Source organism: Protopterus annectens, chromosome 11.part0 (genome assembly GCF_019279795.1).
Source record: "Protopterus annectens isolate FY-2018-M chromosome 11.part0, PAN1.0, whole genome shotgun sequence".
Lineage (NCBI taxonomy): Eukaryota > Metazoa > Chordata > Ceratodontiformes > Protopteridae > Protopterus > Protopterus annectens.
This window is the reverse complement of record NC_056745.1, coordinates 282,363,897-282,386,396: the sequence shown is the minus strand read 5'-3', so window position 1 is coordinate 282,386,396 and position 22,500 is coordinate 282,363,897. Positions and strand designations below refer to the sequence as shown.

The window sequence follows — 22,500 nt, the reverse complement described above, 5'->3', positions numbered from 1 at the left end:
TACATATACATTTATATAGATCTAAAATTTATTTAAGGCAATTACTAGTTAGCTGCACTAGAAACAAATGTCTATTTTGTACATTTTTATAATAGGGAAATTTTATAGTATAATTATATATTACATTACATTAGATCAATTGGTAAATTGAGTTAGTGTATCATTACAATTGTTATTAATGTAAGAACAGTGTTTGTTGTTTGAATTTCTTCAAAAGAAAAATTTTTTATGAATTTTCATATTTTTTATAACAATTTTTTATAAATTTAATAGGATACTGCATATGTTAGTATATAAAAATATTCAATGGTAGGGTATGGCTTCATGACATTTTACATAAACCATAGTTGATTATATGTATATATTTTAGTTAATGTTGTTACAATTTCCTCAGTATATTATAGTAGTATTTTTTATATAATAGGATATACATATATATGTAGTTGTTTTAAGGTTTATTATATAAGTATAGTTGCATTAGTTTTCTATATACATGAAATGTTCTGAAAAAGGGATATTTCTTCTTTAAGAAACCATCAGTGAAAATTAATGACATCAATTAAATAATTATTCAATATATTAAACAATATATAAACCTTGTGTTGAGACAGTAGTATGTATTCTGAAGAAGTTCGTAAGAACGAAACCTAGGTCAATAAAGAAGTTTTGGGAGAAGAACGTGTGGTGGCTTTTCGTTTGGTTCCAGTTTGCCTAGCTGTGAGTTTGTCAATTAACTCTGGGTTCTGCTTTTCACCTCCTTATTGGCATCGACTACATCTTGCTTTCCTATATACGGTGTCACTGACTATACTGAGGTATTCGGATGGCATGCTGTTGGAAGCTAGTTTTTTTTTTTTTTTTTATTCATAATGAACTTGTACCTTTCTGCAATTTTCTGAGGCACTGATAGCTGTCTATGTAGGAGTATGTCCTAGCTCTGTGCCATTGTTTCCAGGCATTGTCTTTGTCTCTCATAAGTTGTTTCATTTGATGGGTTATCCATGGGGCAAAATTTATTTTCACTTTTTTATGCCTCTCTGAGGCTTCTTGGTTTAGTATGGTTCACAAGGAGTTATTGAGGCGAAATACACCTTCATCTAGAGGCAGATATTTGAGGGGTTCCCAGTCACATTGTCTTAAGTTTATCATTAAATATGAATTTATCAAAACAGGTTAAGTTTCAGGTAGAGTTGAAGTATAGGGGTTTGGGAGGCTTATGATATTGTCTCTTGATGCAGGTGGGGTTGATGATCACTGCAGAGTCTGGGAAGGTGCTGGGTAGCTTAAATTTTCAGGGTTGGTCGAGAGTATGCAGTCTAGTATGGCTTTCCTTTTGGGACACTGTCAAATCTTGTTGTTTTTTGGATCAGCTGAGTGTAGTTATAGAGGTTAATATTATGGGGGTTAGAGTTACGTTTGTAAGAGGTCTAATCTATGTTAAGGTTATTGAGAAGGATGGTTCTTTGCTGGAAAGTGGAGACAAGTAGCTAAATAATATTGAGGGGAGTGGGTGATGAAGGCAGCTACAATGATTATGGATTTCTGATTCTTTCGGTGGAGTTTGGATATCTGTATTTCTTCATTGCTGTATTGTACGATAGTTGGGACATGGGTATGGATTTGTAAGGTGGCTTGAAAGATAATGGCCATATCTATTCAGTCTTTTCTAATGGTGGTGTAACCAGGAGGAATGATTTCTTCATCTTTAATTTCAGGTCTTAATCAGGTTTCATTGATAGCTAGGATGTGGGGTTGACTAAAATCAATCCATGCATGAAGGTCTGATATCTTATTGCAGATACTTTGGGCATTGAGATTATATACTTTTAGGCTGGAAGAAGAAATTGAGGTTTGTTGTGTTTACAGGATTGTTGTGGAAGGCAGTATTTATGTAGGGGATTTGGGTGGGTTGGGTGTTTGGTTTGTTTAGCTGCGGCTAGTATTGGGCCAGAGTTGGGGTGTACTCCACTCTCTATTAGTTTATTGGGGTGGGTGGTGGAGTTTTTGAGGTTATGAAGATGTAATTTTGGTACTTTAATTTTGCACTGGAGTGTGGAGTTTAGTATTTGGTGTAGATTAGTAATGTATATTTTTTTAGCAGGATTTTGTATATGCTAAAGAGGGGTAGCCAGATTAGGGAGTTATATCTGTAGACAGGGGGGAATTCAGTTTTTGTAGAGGACATGGATTGAATGTAGGGAGGTCATGACTCATAAGTAGTTAATTGGCTTAAGATAGTTAAAGTTACTATTAGGGGAAATAGGTGTATATGCATGATGGGAGGGGGTGAAATAGTTGTACAGAAGAGTATAGAGAGGAAATGGGGTGAAGAAAACTGTAAAGAAATATTGGGATGCACATACTGAGGAGGAGATTGATACGAGAATGATGGAGGAACACGTTTGTTGTTTTCTGATGTAATTAATTGGTTATTTATTATGTTTTAATTGGTTGGCTATATTGATTTGCATGGGTATTTAAGAGTCACATGATATGTTTTGGTCAATAGTGTTTATAATATGGAGGTAGGGGTGGGTTAGGTTATATGCTTTGGTCAATACATTTAATGATATGGGTGTGGGTGTGGAGTGGAGTGAAGCCGATTGTAGCAGGGCTAGTCCCTAGAGAAAAGAGTCAGGTCCTGAGCTATGGTAATGAACAAAAAATATATATGTTTATTCATCAGCAGTGCAATTAGAATCTAATGTTAAATATTTTATATTCTATGGCTTGTTTTTATCAGACAGGTTACAGGGTTGTTGCTTGCTATGTTACTTAGTTTAAGGAAGAAAATATTGAAATGCAGTATATATCTTGTGGGTGACCAGAGAGAATAGTTGTAGAGGACAGCTGCACAACTAAAGAAAGTGCCACTTATTACAAGATACAGCAGAAACAGTGCATTTAATGTATTGTTTTGCAGTAAGGTAAGACCAACTTGATGTGGAAGAGACTGGCTCTACTGGCATACCTAATAGCAATTGTATATAAGCCAGTATTTTCTTGCTCTGTTAATGTCTTCTCTTGCTATGCGTGAGGGTTTGTGGGTTAGGGTTAGAGTAGGGGCTAGGGAAGGGGACAGACATTTTGTCGTGGTATGGTACTAGTATGTGTGAAGTGTGTCTGTATTGAGTAATGTAATGTGTAGGGCTGAGGGTTAGGGATAAGGATAAGGTTAGGGTTACAGTTAGCATATATGAGTAAGGCGGTGCAGTGGAGTGAAGAATGAAGGTGAAGTCTCCAGAAGAATTTTGATCTCTGGCTCAACTGTACAAACATAGGGTATTTGCTTTGTGTTGACAAATGCTGCTTAAAGCTATCATTCTGTGAACACTAAACAAGATAGTGCTGGTTTTATTGAAAGATAAGCACTTTTTATGTTGACTTTTATGTGTTTGAAAGTACAGCACTTTCTGCTTCAGTTAGAGACTTGCTATGGCAGGCTAATATGCAAATGATTTTCTTCCTAGTTAGGGTAATAGGAACGCACTGCTTCATGACTTCTAATAAGATTATGCACTTCATTCTATGAACAATATTGAAGAAAAGAGCCTTGGCCATGGCAGAGTGGAAGCAAATTTAGGGCCATTTTTGTGCTTACTAATTGCCTTCTGAATAGTTAAAAAGTACATATTGTACTTTAGCAGTGCTGACCAGTTAGCATTGTCACCTCACAGCAACAGGTTCTCCAGTTCGATTCTTGGCTGGGGTGCCTTCTGTATGGAGTCTGTATATCCTCCCTGTGGTCGTGTGGGTTTCCTCCGGATCCTCTGGTTCCCTTCCACATTCCAACGACATGCAACAAGTGGATTGGACTCTCTAAATTGGCCCTAGGAGCAAGTATGTTTGCGAGTGAGTGGTATGAATGAGCTGCTGTGGCAGGGCTAGCCACCTGGCAGTGTAAACCTTGGCTCAAGATGATTGCCACTGTTGAAGTGACACCCCGACCCCATGTGAAAAATGGAAAAAGGGGCTGAGGATGAATGGATGGATGGATGGTAATATTTGGGTGTGTTTTACATTATCACTGTGTATTAACTGACCCATGCAGAACTGTGACTGGCTTTAAATGACAGCAATTGAGCAGTTCATATAATGACTCATTACTTTTTTCCCTGCAAAATTGCATGCCACATTTCATAATCCACTGTACTTTCCTGCAAATGATCTGTGCAGAGAAGTGTATTAACATTTTCTTTTCCCTCAAATAAATTCAATTAATTGGTTATTTTAAAAGTCAACCTGCTATTATTAAAGCATATTATGGAACAAAATGATTTATTATTTCACATAAAACAATATCTTCATTCAACAGCACTGCCTCAGGCTTTTAATTTCAACTATTTGTTATAACAGCAAGTAATGCTTGGAAAAACAATGTAAATGACTCCCACAACTGAACTGCCTATTAATTATGTGGTACATGAATGAATAATGATATTGATTGTGCTTTCCAGTAAATGCATATAATTAATTGCTTTATTTCAAAATAAATATGCTGTCACTTAACAAGTACTTATTGTGCAGCAAAAAAAAAATATTTTGTTGTTTTACTTAAAATAATATTGCCAATTTCAGATCGCTGTTTTAGCATTATATTTGCCACTATTTGCAAGTGCTTCTGAACCTGTGGAAGCATTGTGAATGTCTCTTTCCCTCTGTACAACTGTAATTATTTTTCCATATATTGTATTGCAAAGAGTAAAAAGGTCACACAGATAACCAACTGGTTAAAAACACAAAAAGAAAAATCTAGCAAAGCTGGACTTCTAACTGTGTGATACCTTAAACCTCTTGCATCAGAGGCCTCATGGGATATATGCAAATCACCCTTTAAGGATATCAGGTGTTTCAGCTAAATGGCAATTCTGAATGTCCATGACTTTTATCACACAGTTAGAAAGAGGTTTAAGGTATCACAGTTCGAAAGAGGTTTGCAGTTAGAAAGTGGTTTAAGGTATCACACAGTTAGAAGTCTAGCTTTGCTAGATTTTTCTGTTTGTGTTTTTTTAACCAGTTGGTTAGCTGTGTGACCTTTTTACTCTTTGTTTTAGTTTGTTAGTTGGGATATTTTGTAGACACCCTAATGTTTATGGACATCTGCTGGGTATGACAACCCTGTGTTTCCAAAGGTCAAACATTCCTCTTATGCTGTGCTGATGATGTCATAAGAAGGCAGAAACATGCATGTCCACAGCTAGAGGGGTTTGGCTTTAATGGCCTGAACTTGTCCATAAATAGACTTAAAAATGAAAGTAAAAGAAAAAGTCATGGACATTCAGAATTGCCATTTAGCTGAAAGACCTGATATCTGTAAAGGGTGATTTGCATATATCCCACGAGGCCTCTGATGCAAGAGGTTTAAGGTATCACACAGAAGTCTAGCTTTCCTATATGTTTCTATTTGTGTTTTATCTGTGTAACCTTTTTACTCTTTGTTTTAGTTTGTTAGTTGGAATATTTTGTAGACACCCTAATATTTATGGACATCAGCTGGGTATGACAACCCTGTATTTCCATAGGTCAAAAATTCCTCTTCTGCTGTGCTGATGATGTCATAAGAAGGCAGAAACATGCATGTCCACAGCTAGAGGGGATTGGCTTTAATGGCCTGAACTTGTCAATAAACAGACTTAAAAATGAAAGAAAAAGTCATGGACATTCAGAATTGCCATTTAACAGAAATACCTGATATCCTTAAAGGGTGATTTGCATATATCCCATGAGGCCTAAAGTATCACATAGTTAGAAGTCTAGCTTTGCTAGATTTTTCTTTTTATATTTTGTATTGCAAAATGAATGAGTGATATAGTGCATTGACTATTCCTTTGAGTGGAAGCTATATTTTTCCTTTCAGTGGAAGCTATATTAATTCAGCAGGACTTACAGATTCATAGGCTCATAGGTGATTACTAGGCTAATGACCCGGGGTGGGGTGGGGTTAAGGCTAGTCTTGCTTCACAAACCTGGCAGGTTGATACTCTAATGTTGTTCTACTGGTTGTATGTAGACTTGCGCATGGGTGGTCAGGCATTTACAAGTACCTCTATCTATCTATTAGACATGTAGATGCCAGGCTAGGGGAAATTTATGATGCCTCATCCACTGGTCCAAATTACACTTGAATTGTGTTAGGGAAGATCTCTGTCTGACATGCATGAGAAGCCTGTTTCAGAGAAGGAGTAGTTTCTGAGACACATACCTGTCCCTCCAGTATGTCCTAATTATGCTGCAGACACGGTTTACGTCCCTGGATTTAGTAATTCTGTTGATATTTGTTTTAGGGATGTGCAACAAGTCCATGATGGTGGGATCACAGGCTGATTTGTATGCTTGGCATTTATCATCTTTCAGTAGCCTGTACGATACAGTATACAGGGCAGGATTTAAAGGCAGTCCAGATAGGACATGTTGTTTATGGCCTGTATTATTTTTTGTGATAAACCTCTGTGGAAGCTCCAATTGGTGCATATACCTGGTCAGGTACATACTGAAGTGGGTAATATACTCAATGATTGTTTTGAAGAGGGCCATGTACAGTGCACCAATGCCATCCTTGTTCCAGGTGCCACAACTTTGCTTATAAGTTGCATAATACTTGTTTAGACACACAAAATATGTATCATCTGGAGGTTTTGTGAATTTGCTTTCCTTTATGTGTCTGAAATTTTCTCCCAGAAGATGTGCAAGGGGTCCAGCACTATAAGCTGAAGGCTTTATTAAAATTCATAAAATGTCATACATGAAATCTTGTTTCTTCTGTGAATGCTAATGAAGCCTTCAGCTGTTGTTTTAGACCAGTTTATATACCTCATGTTAAGTAATAGTTTGTAGCTTGTCAAAACTTGCCTTTTGTGCTTAGGTTTGCTTGCTTATTCTTGAAATTGGCTCCACCCAGGGCAACTCCCCTGCTTAACTGCCTATTACTTTTCAGTACTGAGTATCAGAGAATGAATAAATTATGTAGCCCCATTCTGACTTTTTTGCAAATAAATGTAATTAATTGTTTTATTTCAAATTCAATCTGCTGCTACACAACAGATACCTTTTATGTAGCAAAATGATTTAGTTAATAACATTTCCATTCCCATGGCATAGTTTCTGGATTTCATTTATATCTGTATATCAATGTTGCTGATAGTACTTATGAAATCAATGGAATAAACTTCTTCCTATGCACCATTATTTTTCACTATTGGTTATTTCAGAATGAATTAACTATATATTGTACTATACCTTCCTGATAATATATATATATAATTAGTTTATTTCATAATCAGTCTGCTGCTCCTTTGACAGTACTCATTATGCCCCAAAGCAATAGGTTTTGTTATTTCATCCAAATAACAGTCCCATTTCCATGTCACTGCATCAGCACTTCATTTATAAGTGCTTAATATGCATTTTTGACAGACTTTTTTAAACCAATGTGATCGATATGTCACTGCATGAATGCCTATTATATTTCGGTATCAGGTATTGGACAGTAAATAAATTAAGCCATGTACTGTGCCTTCCTGCATCAGGAAGCAGTATTAATTCAATGGCACTTGCTCTGCTGTGAGTGGTTGAATTCTGTTCAGGAAAGTGCAGCATCACCAGTTAAGCAGAGGATATGAAAGCTATATGAATAACATGATGTACTCTGTGTGGCTTAAACTGACTCTCTACCCTTCAGTACAAATGCACATGGACACACATGAGCACACATAAACACACAAACACCTATATACAACTGCTTTTCCATGTTCAATATCAGAGAATGGCTGAATGATGCAGAGGTTTGTGCATTCCTGCAAATGTATACTGTGTTAAGTATTAGTGGCTGAACAGGTAGTATACCCACCTTTGTTACTGAAGGTTGTGTATTCAATTCCCATTCCAGGTAACTGGATTAGTTTTCAAATTGTTGCCATTGCAGTGTTGCCTAAGGGCATGCTGCACTCCAAAGTGTGTCATCCTTCAGATGAGACGTTAAATGAAAGAACTATCTGCTTGAGTTGGTAAGAGCTCATGTGGATGTAAAAGATCCTATGACACTTATCACTAAGAGTAGGGGTACTTTACTATACAACAATGTATATAAATTTACATATGTACAATAATTACATTAAATTTACATTCTTCCATCACTAACATTTTACATTTGTATAGACCCCCACTACTTTTTCCATAACCACCATTTGATTTTCTATATTATGTTTGGTAATATCCTATCTCCATTAAACATCCCATTCCATATTATCTATACAATACAAACATTTTTTCTATCCAAATTATTAACATATTCCTTACTATATTCAGTCGTATCCATATTTATTTGTTTATAATCTTGTAATTCTCAAACAGTATTCTTTTCTATTATATTCCCATTAATTTGTAACCATTTTACATGTTAAAAAAGCATGTACTGCTGTTTTTAATTCACCACATAAGTTACATGCCCTTTCATTTACCTTTTTATGCGGTATATTTCCTTTTAATGGCAACTTATTAATTTGTAACCTCCAGAAGAAATCTTGACATACAACATTCTTCATACACCATTTATTTCTTTGTTTTATAGCTTTTACTTTCTCTTCTGTTAGATGTTCCCATGGGTTCACATAGTAATTTTGCGTCATTATATTTTTATATCATATTTTCCTATTTTCTCCTATCCCTGTATACTTAATTTCCATATTTTATTTTGTCTCGATGCATCTTTTTTCTTCATTTCTCCATTCTTTCCCCCTTTTATTAAATTTTATTAATTACCATTTTCATTCATATTTTTACTGAATATTGAGACTACTAACTTACCTTCTTTTCCATTTATCCATTTTAATTCTTTGTATAGATTTGGTGAAACCCATATACTATCAGCTTCAATAAACCAAAAATCCCATACTCCTTATCCATATATGACACTTATCTTTTAACTAGGTTTAACCTAGATTCCCGACATGACTCTAAAGATTTCATGAAACCGCTTCTTCAGTTCTCTTGCTATTGTATATACTCCAGCTATGTATGATATTTTTCCACCATATTGTATTAATTAAATGTACTTTCTTCTCAAAAGACAACCTGTACCTGTTCTGCATAACACTAAATCTCTATACTTCTTTCAAAATGTTCTCCCATTGTCCATTTAATACATGATATATACAGAAATCAGTTCCTAATATTGCCATCTTTTTTCTTCCAAATTGTATTCCTTCTAACTGTTCCTGATCTCTAAGACCCTTACATTTTCACTATTCATTTTTAATCCACCTTCTTGCAATTTTTATGCACATATATAATTACCTCTTTCATTTTCTCTCTATTTGCAGCCATTAATATTATATCATCAGCATAAGACATAATAATTGTATATGAAATACCAATTTCCTGTACATATTTGCTTTTTTCCATTTATTCATTTATCTTACTACACAATTTAAGACCATGAAAAACAAAATACTACTAAATGGACATTCGTGTTTTAAACCTCTCTTCATTTCAGTTTCTTCACTTAGCCACCCATTTAACAGGATTCTAATTTTAGCATTTTTATATACTGACTCATATACTTTTTTATTCATATACTACAACTATATTCTTCCATTATGTGCTATAAAGTTTCATGTTCTATTGAATCAGATGCTTTATTTATATCAGCCACCATTAATTTTGCTTCTTTTTTGTCTTTTCTTGATATCATCCACCATTTCTCTAATTATCATTAATAATTCTTGGCTTCCTTTTCCTTTAATCCCATAAATACTTTATTCCATTACATAATTCAATATATGTTCTAATCCTTTTGTATTATCTTCATAAATAACTTATGATCATTATTGCACAACATTACTGGCCTCCATTTTTTCTTTCTTTCTCCTCTCCTTTTTTCCATATAAATCTCACAACCCCTACATATTTCTGCATAACAAATACCATCATTTAACCATTCATTAAATACTTCTACCAAAATTTCTTTCTGTCAATGCATCAAATTCCTATACATTAATTGTCCTATACCATCTGGTCGTGCTACTGAATTTATATTTATTTTCTTCATTATGTTCTCTAAATCCCTAATTATAATTTGTTTTTCCAACTCTCTATTAATTTATTTTGTAAACTGTTTCATCCTACAATTATTTTTTCTTTATCTTTGTTTTTTCACCATCTCTTTAACAAACTGCATTGCAATATTCATAGTATTCCTTTGTTCTCTTTCAACTTCCCCATCTTTATTTTTCATTTCTGTCATTATGCCACTATGTTTCTTTACTTTTTCCCAAATATGGCAATACTTCTTACTTTTTTCCTTGTAAAGTATTTTTGTTTATATAATAAATCTTTAATTATTTCTTGATTATTTTGCTATATCTCTTCTTCTTTTCTGAAATATTCAATTTCATTCCTGTCCAGACTGTATAAAACATATTTTTGTGTATCTGTATATTCCTTTTTCTATGTGTCTTTTTCTGCTTTCACAGATTAAATGCATTCTTTTATATTTCTCTTTAAGTATTATTCGCCATTCTGGCCAATTATCATAAAAATCTCTCATAGTGAAATGATCTTTCCATAACTTTATTATATCTATTCTACCTTTCTCTTTCTACTACTGTTCATTAATTCTCTTTATACCTCTCTCTATTTTTATATGTTCTTTATTCTCTTTTGTTTTCTATCCACACAGCCAAATGATCTAAAACAACTGTTTCTACTGCATATTCTATCACTATTTTTATAGATTTAGATGTTAAGAAGTAATCTATTTCTGTTTTAAATTTTCCTCTTCTATATGAACCTGTATTCAAGTTCCATAACTCTAAATTCACAGACTTTATTATTTCTTCCATTATTTTCTTATCTGATCTCTGTTTTTGCTTTTTACATCTCAAGTAACAATTAAAATCTCCTGTTATCACTATGTCAGTATTTGCTATAACACATTAAAGCATTTCTTGAAATAATTTATCTATTTCTTTACATATTATATTAGCATATATTGCTATTGGTCTGTAAACCTGCCCTTCCCACCTAAAGTCAACTACTGTTAATTTTCCTAATTTAACTAAAGTATAATCCAATATTTTTATTTCCACCCTGTATAATATAGCAATCTCTGAACGTGTTTCTCTACACATATTCCATATTATACTTCTTATCCATAAAGTCTCTGTTCTCTTTCTTCATTATTTACACCCCTAACATCCTCTAGTACTATTAAATCTACCTCACACATATTATACCATTCTAACACCACAATCTTTCTTAATAAATTTTTTATACTATTAACATTGATAGATACAATTCTAAGATTATTTGCTTCCCTTTTCCTTAATTTATAATAAATTATTTATTTATCCATTAACCTTCTTTTTTACTTTCAAACCTACATCCTAACATTTTATTTTACTGTCTTTAATTGTTTTTCCAATAGACCACATTATTAATCACATTTTCTTCTTGATTAATGTTATAACCCTTCTATATTGATTCTCTCCTTTTCTCTTTTTCAGTCCATTCACCTGCTTGTTTGCTTGTTTGCATTTAGAACATTTCTTTTTTTTTTTTTTATGATGGTGTGTTCAGATTTCCTTTATCTGTTTTTTGTTTTTGTATTTTAAAGTTCCAGTTTTATGTCTATGGTGTTATGCTCCTTTTTTGTTTTCTTCTATTTTTTTATTTCTTTCTAGATTAATCTATTTTTCTCTTGATCATTTACTCAGCCTATCATCTTGAAATCTCCTCACATGCATTATTAGCTATGGCAAGAAATAAACAAAAGATATTTTGTTGATCCTTTTGACAGTGTTTTTTTTTTAATTTCATTTTTTTTTTATAAAACATACATACAACAAACCTTCCTTCCTGACATTTTCATTGTAGTCCTCCAGTCAGCAGCTGCCAAACCAAGCAACACTTCTCTTTCAGTGTTAATTCTATGCTCAGTGATTAGCAGATGCACACCTCCTGCCACACAGATAATCTATCCCATTATGAATGACAGAATCAGTTTGTAATTCCAAGATGACTTACTTTTCTGCAATGTATTTGCTGCACTGTGCTAACCTTAATTCTGTGTAGGAAGTAAAGAGCAATTTCCCTTAAGAACACACATAGACCAGAGTCAGTCTGGGGCTGGTTTCTCCCTCTTTCTCCAGATTCCCAGTAAGACTCCCCACTGGCATAGCTATAGAGTTGAGACGTCAGCTAAGTGGCCAAGCCAAGACCTCCAGCATCCTCCCTGTCCAACCAGTGCTTTGTGTCCCTGCCCAAGTAGCTGATACACACACACTCTTTGAGATTTGATTTATACACAAACACACACACACACACACACACACACACACACACACACACACACACACACACACACACACACACACACACACACACACACACACACACATACCTGGGAAAGGCTGGCACAGGTTTAATAGCTAAGCCCTCATTTGCCCAGACTATAAGGTCGTTTGGACCGCCAACAGCCAGTCCTTATCAGCTACTGTAAGGCCCTTAACAAAGGGTGTCCAATCTTATTGTGTAATGCTACTGTTACTACTAATGGTAGTTTGACCAAGAGCAAGGTTATTATAAGTGGCCTGCACAGTGTCACCAAATAGATATGCAAGTACTTTAAGAACTTAAATATCTCTAGACAGATCAGCCACAATTGAAAGGTTTAAATATATTTAATAATAAATAATAAAAGAACAAAAAATACTCAGTAAACAATCACAGTTACTTCAGAGTTCAAAATCACAGGAAATACTTGAAACAACACTGCAGTATAGTCTCAGATAAATAAAGAAAAACATCTAAAATAATCTTTACTATATTCTTGTCTATATGTAAAAAAATGACTATGCCCTAAAAACTTACAGCAAGCAAGTGTGGTGAATGGATCTTCTAGCTGATGTTGTTGTCAGGTCAAAGACAAATACAGAATGCTCTGTCTCTCTCCGAGAGTTCTTAAACTAATATTAAATATTACTGCTGGGTTAGCTTGCAGGATGTTATCACTTCTTGTCATCTGATTTTAGCTCCCAAGCTAAATCCCCATTGCTAGAAACTGTCAGCATTTAGCATCTCCCCTGTGAAAAAAAAATGCCCTCAGATCTTTGTAGCTGCTGGAAGACATAAAACAGTAAAACACTTACAAAACAATGCAGAAGGTTCCCTAGTTTTAGACATCCTGTCTCCTTACTGCATTGAAACCATCTTTTATGGTCCAGTTATAAAACAATTTAATTTCAACTAATTTCTTGAAGTTTTGCAAGTTAACCTCTATGTTTTAGTTTCCACTGCTAAAATATATACCTTAACACAGTTACAATAGTGTATACACGTCTGTTCTCTTCTGGTAGGGTACACTGTGGATACATCTCCTAAGCTCAGCACTGCACAAACCCTGTTCAACACACACTTCTGTACCAGCAGTTTGATATTCACATAACATACAGTTCTGATATGGTTGTAACACAAGCATATGAATCATGTTGATATTCACAAATGGCATACAGTTATTTACAAAATTCCAGATAGCTGGCCTGCTAGTATCTCCTTCTGTAACACTTCTATATAATTGTATTAATATTTACAAATTGCATATAATTATTTACAAAATTCCCAATAGCTGGGCTGGCAGTATCTCCGTTTGTTACAAGGGTATACACACATCCTCTTACAACTCCTCTTTCTGCTCTACCGCCTTTCTTACCCCTTACCCCCATTTTTTTCTAGAACAATGTGCACATTGATGTGCATACAGATAGTCATGGCTTCATTTCAACAATGTGATGATGGTGATAGCAACAACGCCTAGACTCCTAAGACTTCTGAATCATCAGACATTTGTTTATAGTTTCCATTTTGAGACAAGTTCCTCTGTGTTTTAGTTTTACTGTTATCCAAACCGTACCTTGCTTGTTTTTTTCCTCAAGAACATATCTTGTCTATTTCTGTAAAATAGTATATATCAAGTCACTCATTTTCAGCCATCTTATTCAAATTTTGCAAATTTGCTGCATGCATCATGTCTGTGTAGTTATGATAACAGAATGCCCATCATTCGTAGTTTTTATTGAGTTTATTATCCCAGCTAATAGATTTGGGCTTGAACGTTAAGTGGTAACATCAACCTATAGAACCAGAACACTTAATAACAATTAATAGGTGCATTCTTTCCTACTGTAGTTAAAAACAATGACACCTATGGAGTGGATGTATTTTCTAGCTTTATCTTCTCTATTCTGCTTATTAAATTGTTCTCCTTTCTTAATTTTTGTAATGTCTGCTTCTACCATTTCTTGACATCAGGAAAACTTTGCAGAAAGAATACATATGGCATTAGCTAGAGCAGTTGTTAGGTAATGCTTACTTTCCTCATATAAGCACAAATTGCAATATTTAAGAAAAATCTTTTTTTCCTACTATATTTTTAATGCAATCAATGTTGTTCTTTTTTATTGCTGCAAGGAGACAATGGATCTCCATATCCAGTCATGGCTTAAATTACTTAACCAGGAAGCATCCCATTCAATGCATGCAGTTACGGGATCACAACACTTTGTAAAATAACTGGTGATCTACTTTTCTCACAATCTTAAGTCTCTCACTGTTGCTGTTATTTGTATCAGGATTAAATCCCATGTCTTAATCGGATCTGCCATTATCTCTTACTCAACACTTGTCTCACTCATCTGACTGTTATACTGAGGTCACATTCCAAGAATTTACAGTTCTTGCTTTTTTTCTTTTGTTTTTCATCAGAATTGATGATTCTGCAAAAAGGGATTTTAGAGGGGAAACAACAGACTTCACATGGATCTGTGCCACACCTTTATAGAATCTGAAGAACACAGATTCACATCAGCCACTATCAAGAGCCACATCCACTCATGGGATGTACCACTGGTCCAGTATGGTATGATTACTAAAACTGGAAAGAAGAAAATATTTTATTTTTAACTTTCCATTTCAATTTATGTTAAAAATATTAAAATTTGTTTGTCCTGGTCCATTCTTCAGTATAACAAAACATACAGTATGCAAATATTTTTTCATGTTCATTCTAAAGTATAATACAAACTACCATTTGTGTAACATAAAAAGCAAGGTTATGATGCCTGTTTTCTTTTAATGGATCCTACACCTTTCAGGGGGCTGCTGATAGTTTTGCAGCTGCAATTTTATTTATTATTAATAGTCTTCAAAGCATAAATTACTTCTGCTTTTGCAATTTGATAAAAAAAGAAAACCTTATGTAGGTGGGGAAGCAGGTTACACAGTAACAAAGACTATCATAGTTGTAGATTCCTTTAAGAAAAGTGGTTGCTGCAAGGTATCTGCTTATGTGTTTTCATTTGTTTCTGTTGTGATAATTGGGATGTCCAGCTGGGTTTAAGCCCATTTTCAGTGGAGGCACAGTGAGAAAAGGCTCAGTGAACATTTGCATAACAATAGGAAGTAACAGAGCTTGCTTAAATTATTAAAATATTAGATAAAAAGTGTTACGGTATTTCATTCTTAAATAAAGCATGTGCAAGTAGAAAGATACACGAGTTGATAATGTACTAATAAACAATACATTAGCCAATGTAAGAACTGTATATGTACAAACTTGTGATAGGGTTATAGGCAACCAGAAGTAAAGATTTCAGATTTGTGATCCCCTGGCTCAAATCAGCTGACATAAAGCCTAATAAGTATTTTCTGTGGTGAGCACCACTTTGATTATGCATATCTGGCTGCCATATACTGATTGCACAAATACATGTGCCTTCCTTTATTTGCAGAATAAATATACGTGTGTGTGTGTGTGTGTGTGTGTGTGTGTGTGTGTGTGCGCGCGTATAAACACTCACATACACATACACACACACACACACACACACACACACACACACACACACACATATATTATATATTTACTACCTTTATATACATATACGCACTGTATATACACACACACACACACACACACACACACACACACACGCACACACACACACACACACACACACACACACACACACACACACACACACACACACATATACATACACGTATACATACACACGTAGAAAGATATAGATATATAATCCAACAATGAAAATCCAGCACTTCAAATATTTTTGAAAATAGTTTATTTAAATCAAATGGTATCATTCCTGTCCCATAATAGTCCCATAAACAAGGGTTTTACCTGAAGGTTTTCACTCATGAGTTTGAAATCCTTCTATTATATTCCTTTTTTGGGCCTGTACATAATCCGATATTATATGTTGCCATCTGGTTTGTGATAACCCAGTGCACCACAATGGATATTATATTGCTGCCTTTTATTAAATCGATAAGCTGTATAAGGTATATATAATTACTTATTTTATATTTATTAGTTTTGCATATTTGAGCTCCACACTATGACAGACTATTGTTTTGTTTTCATGCATCTAGCTCAGGTCATTGCTGAAAACGGCCCTCATACTAGTCTAGTTACATGGCAAGCAAATGAAAAAGAAATAAATAAATGAACAAATAAATAAAAACATGACACATTGTTATAAGGCTATCAATATCATAAAAAATATACATTAAATAAATAAACACATTATATCCCAAAATATTAAGTAAAAAGCTTGAGGTAAATTAAACAAATGGAGGAAAGTTATAACAAGTCCTGTAGAGAACAACTGAAAAAAAACATAGTATTAATCACTTAAAATGGTTCCTCAGTCTCATACCTTGACAAATCTCTGGTCTTCAAACTTAATAATTTAATCTTAAGAAGGCATAAATACATTTAGTAATTTAAAACTACCAGCACTACTTTATGTGTGAGGTGACTGCATTTATCTCTGTCATTTTTTGCCTTTGAAGATAAAGATTTCAACCACTGAGCACTTAAACCAAAAAACAGTTAATGAGAAGCCCGCATCATCGGAGGGTAATATACATGTGCCAGCATAGTCCCGTTTACAATATTGTACTGGCCTATTATAGAAAATGAAAGTTGATTACATATCTTTAGAACAAAAATCCTAGTAATGATTACTCAATCTTGGGGAATCAAAACAATATGACTCTAGAGATAAGGATGCCAAACTTCATTGGGAGACCACATTTCACTCATTTATTTAATCAGATCAGAATTGTTAACTCTTTTCATAGAACAAGAAAATTAATCTTTGTTAAATTTTAACTTAACATTCAGGTATTACACATAACTGATGAGTACTGATACTGAGGCATGGGTTTGATTCTCTCAATTTCCCTTTGCCTACTCCTTGAGTAGGAGAAAGTTACTTAAGCAGATAGCAGTCTTAGCTGAGTCCCGAAAACAGGAAGTTGTGTGTAGTGGGTTGATATTATTAATAAATACATACAATGTAAAAAAGTGAGGACAGTCATAATAGTAAATTATTAAAAATAGTAGAAGATCATCAGAAAATAACAGATCTTTTAAAGTTGTAAATGCTGCAGTAGTATATTTTATTTCAGGTCAAACCATAATGACAAAAAAAAAACAAGGACTAAAGATAAAGTCTGAATGCATAAGTTGCAAAAGGTGAACTACCTTCCTTCATTTCTTTCTTTCTTTCTTTCTTTCTTTCTTTCTTTCTTTCTTTCTTTCTTTCTTTCTTTCTTTCTTTCCTCTCCAAGCAGCCTAACAACATGTTTTTGGGAGATACCAGAAAGTGTAATACCCAGACAAATCCCATGCAGACAGAGGGAGAACCACACAGATGGTGACCTGTGGTCAGGACTAAATGGTGGACCCTGGAGTTTTGGGGAAGTTGACTTAATCACTGAGTTTGCATGCTGCTCACAGTCTTGTTTGTTTGTTTCTGTATAGTAAAGGTTGATACAATGTTAGTACAAGGCCATGGGTTTCTGGCTATGTCAAAAGCTTGAGTGAAATGAATATGTCACGCATCAAGTAATGTTAATATACAGATACATTCATCCAGATTACCCTGTTTGTTCAAAGATGGGCTTGGACACAGAGCACCTGGTCAGAAAGAGGGTTGCTGATAGCATTCTGTCTTCTACAGGTATCAGTAACATAATTATAAATAATATGTCAGATTTTTAGAAGGACAATAATGCCTTGCTAGGTTAGGAAAGCATAATAGAACACATTCTAGTCCTAAATGTACACTTTGCAGCACCCAGTAAATTTAAAGAATATTTTTTAAGTATACAACCTAGGCCAGGGCTCCATGCTAATGATGGATGGGGTCTATGTGCCTGTACCAGCCAGTGTATCCCTTTCATAAACCATCAGCCTTGGTTTAATTAGATACTCAGCCTTGGTTCAGTTAGCTACTGACTAGCAAGAGCCTTTTTGGCCAGGTTACTTAGGATAGCTCTGTTGAGTGAAAGTTGAACATACGAGCAATCGACATGTCAAACATGAACTAAAGAGCGACACACTGAATATAGTTTGTTTGACAGGACAGAGCTTGGATGTGGATAATGATGGTAAGGAGTAGGCTAAACTCCCTCTGTATCTAGGAAACTTAGAAAGGCAGTGCAGCAAATCCACTTGGATTTGGATCTAGAGTCTACTATTCAGGAGGGGGACAGACTAAAAGTGGTGAGGGAAAGTCTTCTGAAGACATTTAGGGATATTGTCAGAATTCATAATATCCTCCTGACAGCAAGACTCTACTGTAAAGACAGGGAAGTATTCATAATCTCAGGCTATGTCCCAGTGCATGGAAAAGGGTGCATTCAGGCAATAGTTGCAGGACCTACTAGATCAAGCAGAGCAGCATAAGTTGATGATAATAAGGTACCTGAATGCTCATATTAGTGCAGACAGAATGGGATCTGAGGACTGCCTGGATCCACATGGATGGAGCAACAGGAATAAAGGAGAGGTGATTCTAGATTTCTGTTTGGCAAATGGATTGATAGTAGCCAATACATTGTTTAACAAGAAAGACAGTCAAAAGATCACATATAAGAATGGTCAACATGCAACTCAGGCAAGCTTCCTCCTAGTAAATAAAGGGCATTAGTGTAGAATCAGATATTGCAAAGTCATCCCTAGTGAAATAGTCGAACCACATAAATTGCTGGAGACCACAGTCATCTGTAAGAAGTGGTGGGAGAAGGCTGTACGTTCAGCAGATATTAGGCTGAAGACATGGAAACTGACCGGAGCAAAAAGAGTAAATTGGTGGAACTGAAGAAGAAGAAGAATGGCAGCATCCCAAAACAGCATGTGTGAAGACTATAGAACAGGTAAGAATGGCAGCATCCCAAAACAGCATGTGTGAAGACTATAGAACAGGTAAGAATGGCAGCATCCCAAAACAGCATGTGTGAAGACTATAGAACAGGTAAGAATGGCAGCATCCCAAAACAGCATGTGTGAAGACTATAGAACAGGTAAGAACGGCAGCATCCCAAAACAGCATGTGTGAAGACTATAGAACAGGTAAGAACGGCAGCATCCCAAAACAGCATGTGTGAAGACTATAGAACAGGTAAGAATGGCAGCATCCCAAAACAGCATGTGTGAAGACTATAGAACAGGTAAGAATGGCAGCATCCCAAAACAGCATGTGTGAAGACTATAGAACAGGTAAGAACGGCAGCATCCCAAAACAGCATGTGTGAAGACTATAGAACAGGTAAGAATGGCAGCATCCCAAAACAGCACAGCATGTGTGAAGACTATAGAACAGGTAAGAATGGCAGCATCCCAAAACAGCATGTGTGAAGACTATAGAACAGGTAAGAATGGCAGCATCCCAAAACAGCATGTGTGAAGACTATAGAACAGGTAAGAACGGCAGCATCCCAAAACAGCATGTGTGAAGACTATAGAACAGGTAAGAACGGCAGCATCCCAAAACAGCATGTGTGAAGACTATAGAACAGGTAAGAACAGCAGCATCCCAAAACAGCATGTGTGAAGACTATAGAACAGGTAAGAACGGCAGCATCCCAAAACAGCATGTGTGAAGACTATAGAACAGGTAAGAATGGCAGCATCCCAAAACAGCAGGTGTGAAGACTATAGAACAGCTAGGTATGAGAAGAAGGTACATCAGAAAAAACATAGAAGCCCAGGAAGTTATCAAAAGAAAGGAGGAGTGAAGGAAAAAGGGGGAGATAGAAAAGATGGATCCAGCTAAGAAGGAATACTGGTTGTCTAACAAAGCAGCTAAGAGAGCACCTGCAATACCAAAGAATAAAGCATCAGAAGCACTCAACCAGCTTCTGGAAAGTAACTCAGCAGATGGCATAAAGAAATTCTATCAGGTTGCAAGACAAATTCAGAAAAATGAAGGTAGTCAAAAGTAGTTATACACATACATATATGCATACTTATACACATACAGAAAGAAATAACAGATTTATAGAACTTCATGGTTTCATTCCACGAGAAAAGGAGTGCTGGGTCCTCATTATTTAGTGCGTAAACTGGTCAAGTATTTAATGTCAAAAATAAAATTTTATTTAATAAACAAATAAATAAATAAATAAATAAATAAAAACATTCTGTCCCAGTCAGATATTCTGAGTCATTTGGAGCTGGGGATGAGGGTCATGAGTGGAAGTGGAAGCCAGTAAATAAATAAATAATGGAAGACATTTTAGTTGGTTTCCCCATGCTATACTTAGGACCAAGTTCCAAACTTAGAGAAATAAATGTGATGAATCCAGCAGCATTATAAGACCATGAACAAAAGCTAGTAACTGCAACTGCACTTGTCTAGCAAATATCACCACTGCTCAAATTAAATTTGAACAGAGCACCATACAAGTCAAAAATAAAAAAAAAAAACATGGTAAAAAAAATATCAAATAACTCTATTGAGTTTGAGCGCTTTCATCCCTCCACTAATATCTGGGACTTCATCAGAGATAAAAACCATAGCATCCCACTTTCTTTATATAGCAACAAAATCCCTCCCCTACCATTGCATCATCGTTTAATGTATAAGTACATTAATAAAATAAAATCAGTGTTTTTTTAATTTTGAGCATTTATCAACTGTTTTGTATTTCTTAATATAAATGTAAATTGTAGAAATACATTAAACGTATGATAATTAATTGCTTTTTTAACATTAAACGTTTACTTTTCTTCTTTTCCCCATGTTTATTTATTAATATAGTTTACTTGTTATTAAAAGCAATCACTAGACTTTTGGTCATGCTGGTGGAAGATTTGGTAGTTCTTTGGACTTGGTTATCAGCATTAAAGAACAGTTGTAAAGATCTCACTATCATTGCCATGACAAGAGAAAGATCCTAGAATCATTAAAATAACAATGGAATGTTTCCAGCATCATTACAGTGGGAATGCTAAGATCCCATATTACCATGACAGCTCCATACAAGTAATACTCAGAGTGTTTCATTACCATGACACATCGTTATAATAGAAAACTGAAGACACAACATAAGGTAAATGGTCGAAATATATTTCAGAATAAACAGCTTATCAACAAATTAAAGGAGTTTCTCTCTTTACTGACCTCTTTGGATAAAGAGTTAAGCCATTTCTAAATACTAAACTAACAAAAACTGAACACATTTCAATTCTGCTTCCCCCCTTCTTTTGCATTGTGGTGGTATTATTAGGAGTTGATACATTCAGTGTTTTACTTATTTGCCAGTCTAAATGACGTTTTCTCAGGCACTCCTGTCTGAATACTGCTAACCCAACATTATGCTGCACAAACAAAGCCAACTGATGTGTTCCGGCACTGTAAGCCACATCAGGTTTTATCATGCCTTTAGGAAGCACCTTTTCTCCTATTATAGGTTTTGAGCAATACTGATGTCTTTTGTAGTGGCTACCTGAAGAAATTGACCTCTGCCATGACCCATGTGATTCTACAATCTAAGTGAAATGCTGGACAGTCCCAGGCATGATAAATCATCTTTTTTTATCCACCTATATACATTTCTTGGCTTGCATTTTAATCATGTCTCTTGCAATAGTATCTGTTTCGCACTGTCATGCCTTTTATCACCGTTTATATTTACCTCCCTATTGAAATTTTGGCACTCGAAATGCTGAGTGACAAATGCTGAAAAAAAAGACTGTAAATACAAGAGAAGAGTAAATCTGAAAAATCGTTCTTCTCCATAAAACTTTTTACCCGTACACCTTACCATGTGGGGTGCAAGCTCCCCACCCCCTGAACGTATATATACCAGTTCCAAGATTGCCATACCTTGGAGAAAATGAAATATTTTGAGAAATGACATCTCAGACTTAACATATGTAAATCCGTTCTTTCAGTCATTCAATCTCCACATTTTGGGGTCACTTTAGCAGGTCCCAACATTTCAAATAGTTACCTTTATGCATTATAATTCTCTATACATGTTTTGTCTATGGAATGCTCTACAGTCCTTTTATTTAAATCAACAGTCATTTGTGTTATGTGATATCTTACCACAGTGATAACATTTTTGTTCCTTATGCTGCCTCAGTGCATTTTTCTTGTGTGACATTTATACATTTCTGTTGAAATTCAG

At 34.9% G+C, this 22,500-nt stretch overlaps 1 protein-coding gene across 2 annotated transcripts in view; it reads left to right on the top strand.

Annotated features, from left to right (window-relative positions):
- The window catches only part of LOC122814819 (transcription factor Spi-B-like), a 288,582-nt gene that overhangs the window by 13,218 nt on the left and 252,864 nt on the right, over window positions 1-22,500 (top strand). The window contains exon 2 of one of the 2 annotated variants that reach the window (XM_044087113.1): window positions 14,758-14,911. The exons of the other annotated variant lie outside the window; for it this stretch is intronic. Coding sequence (XP_043943048.1) covers window positions 14,809-14,911 — 103 coding nt within the window. The 5' untranslated portion in view covers window positions 14,758-14,808. The remainder of the gene's footprint in view (window positions 1-14,757; window positions 14,912-22,500) is intronic. 2 annotated transcript variants of the gene reach the window in all.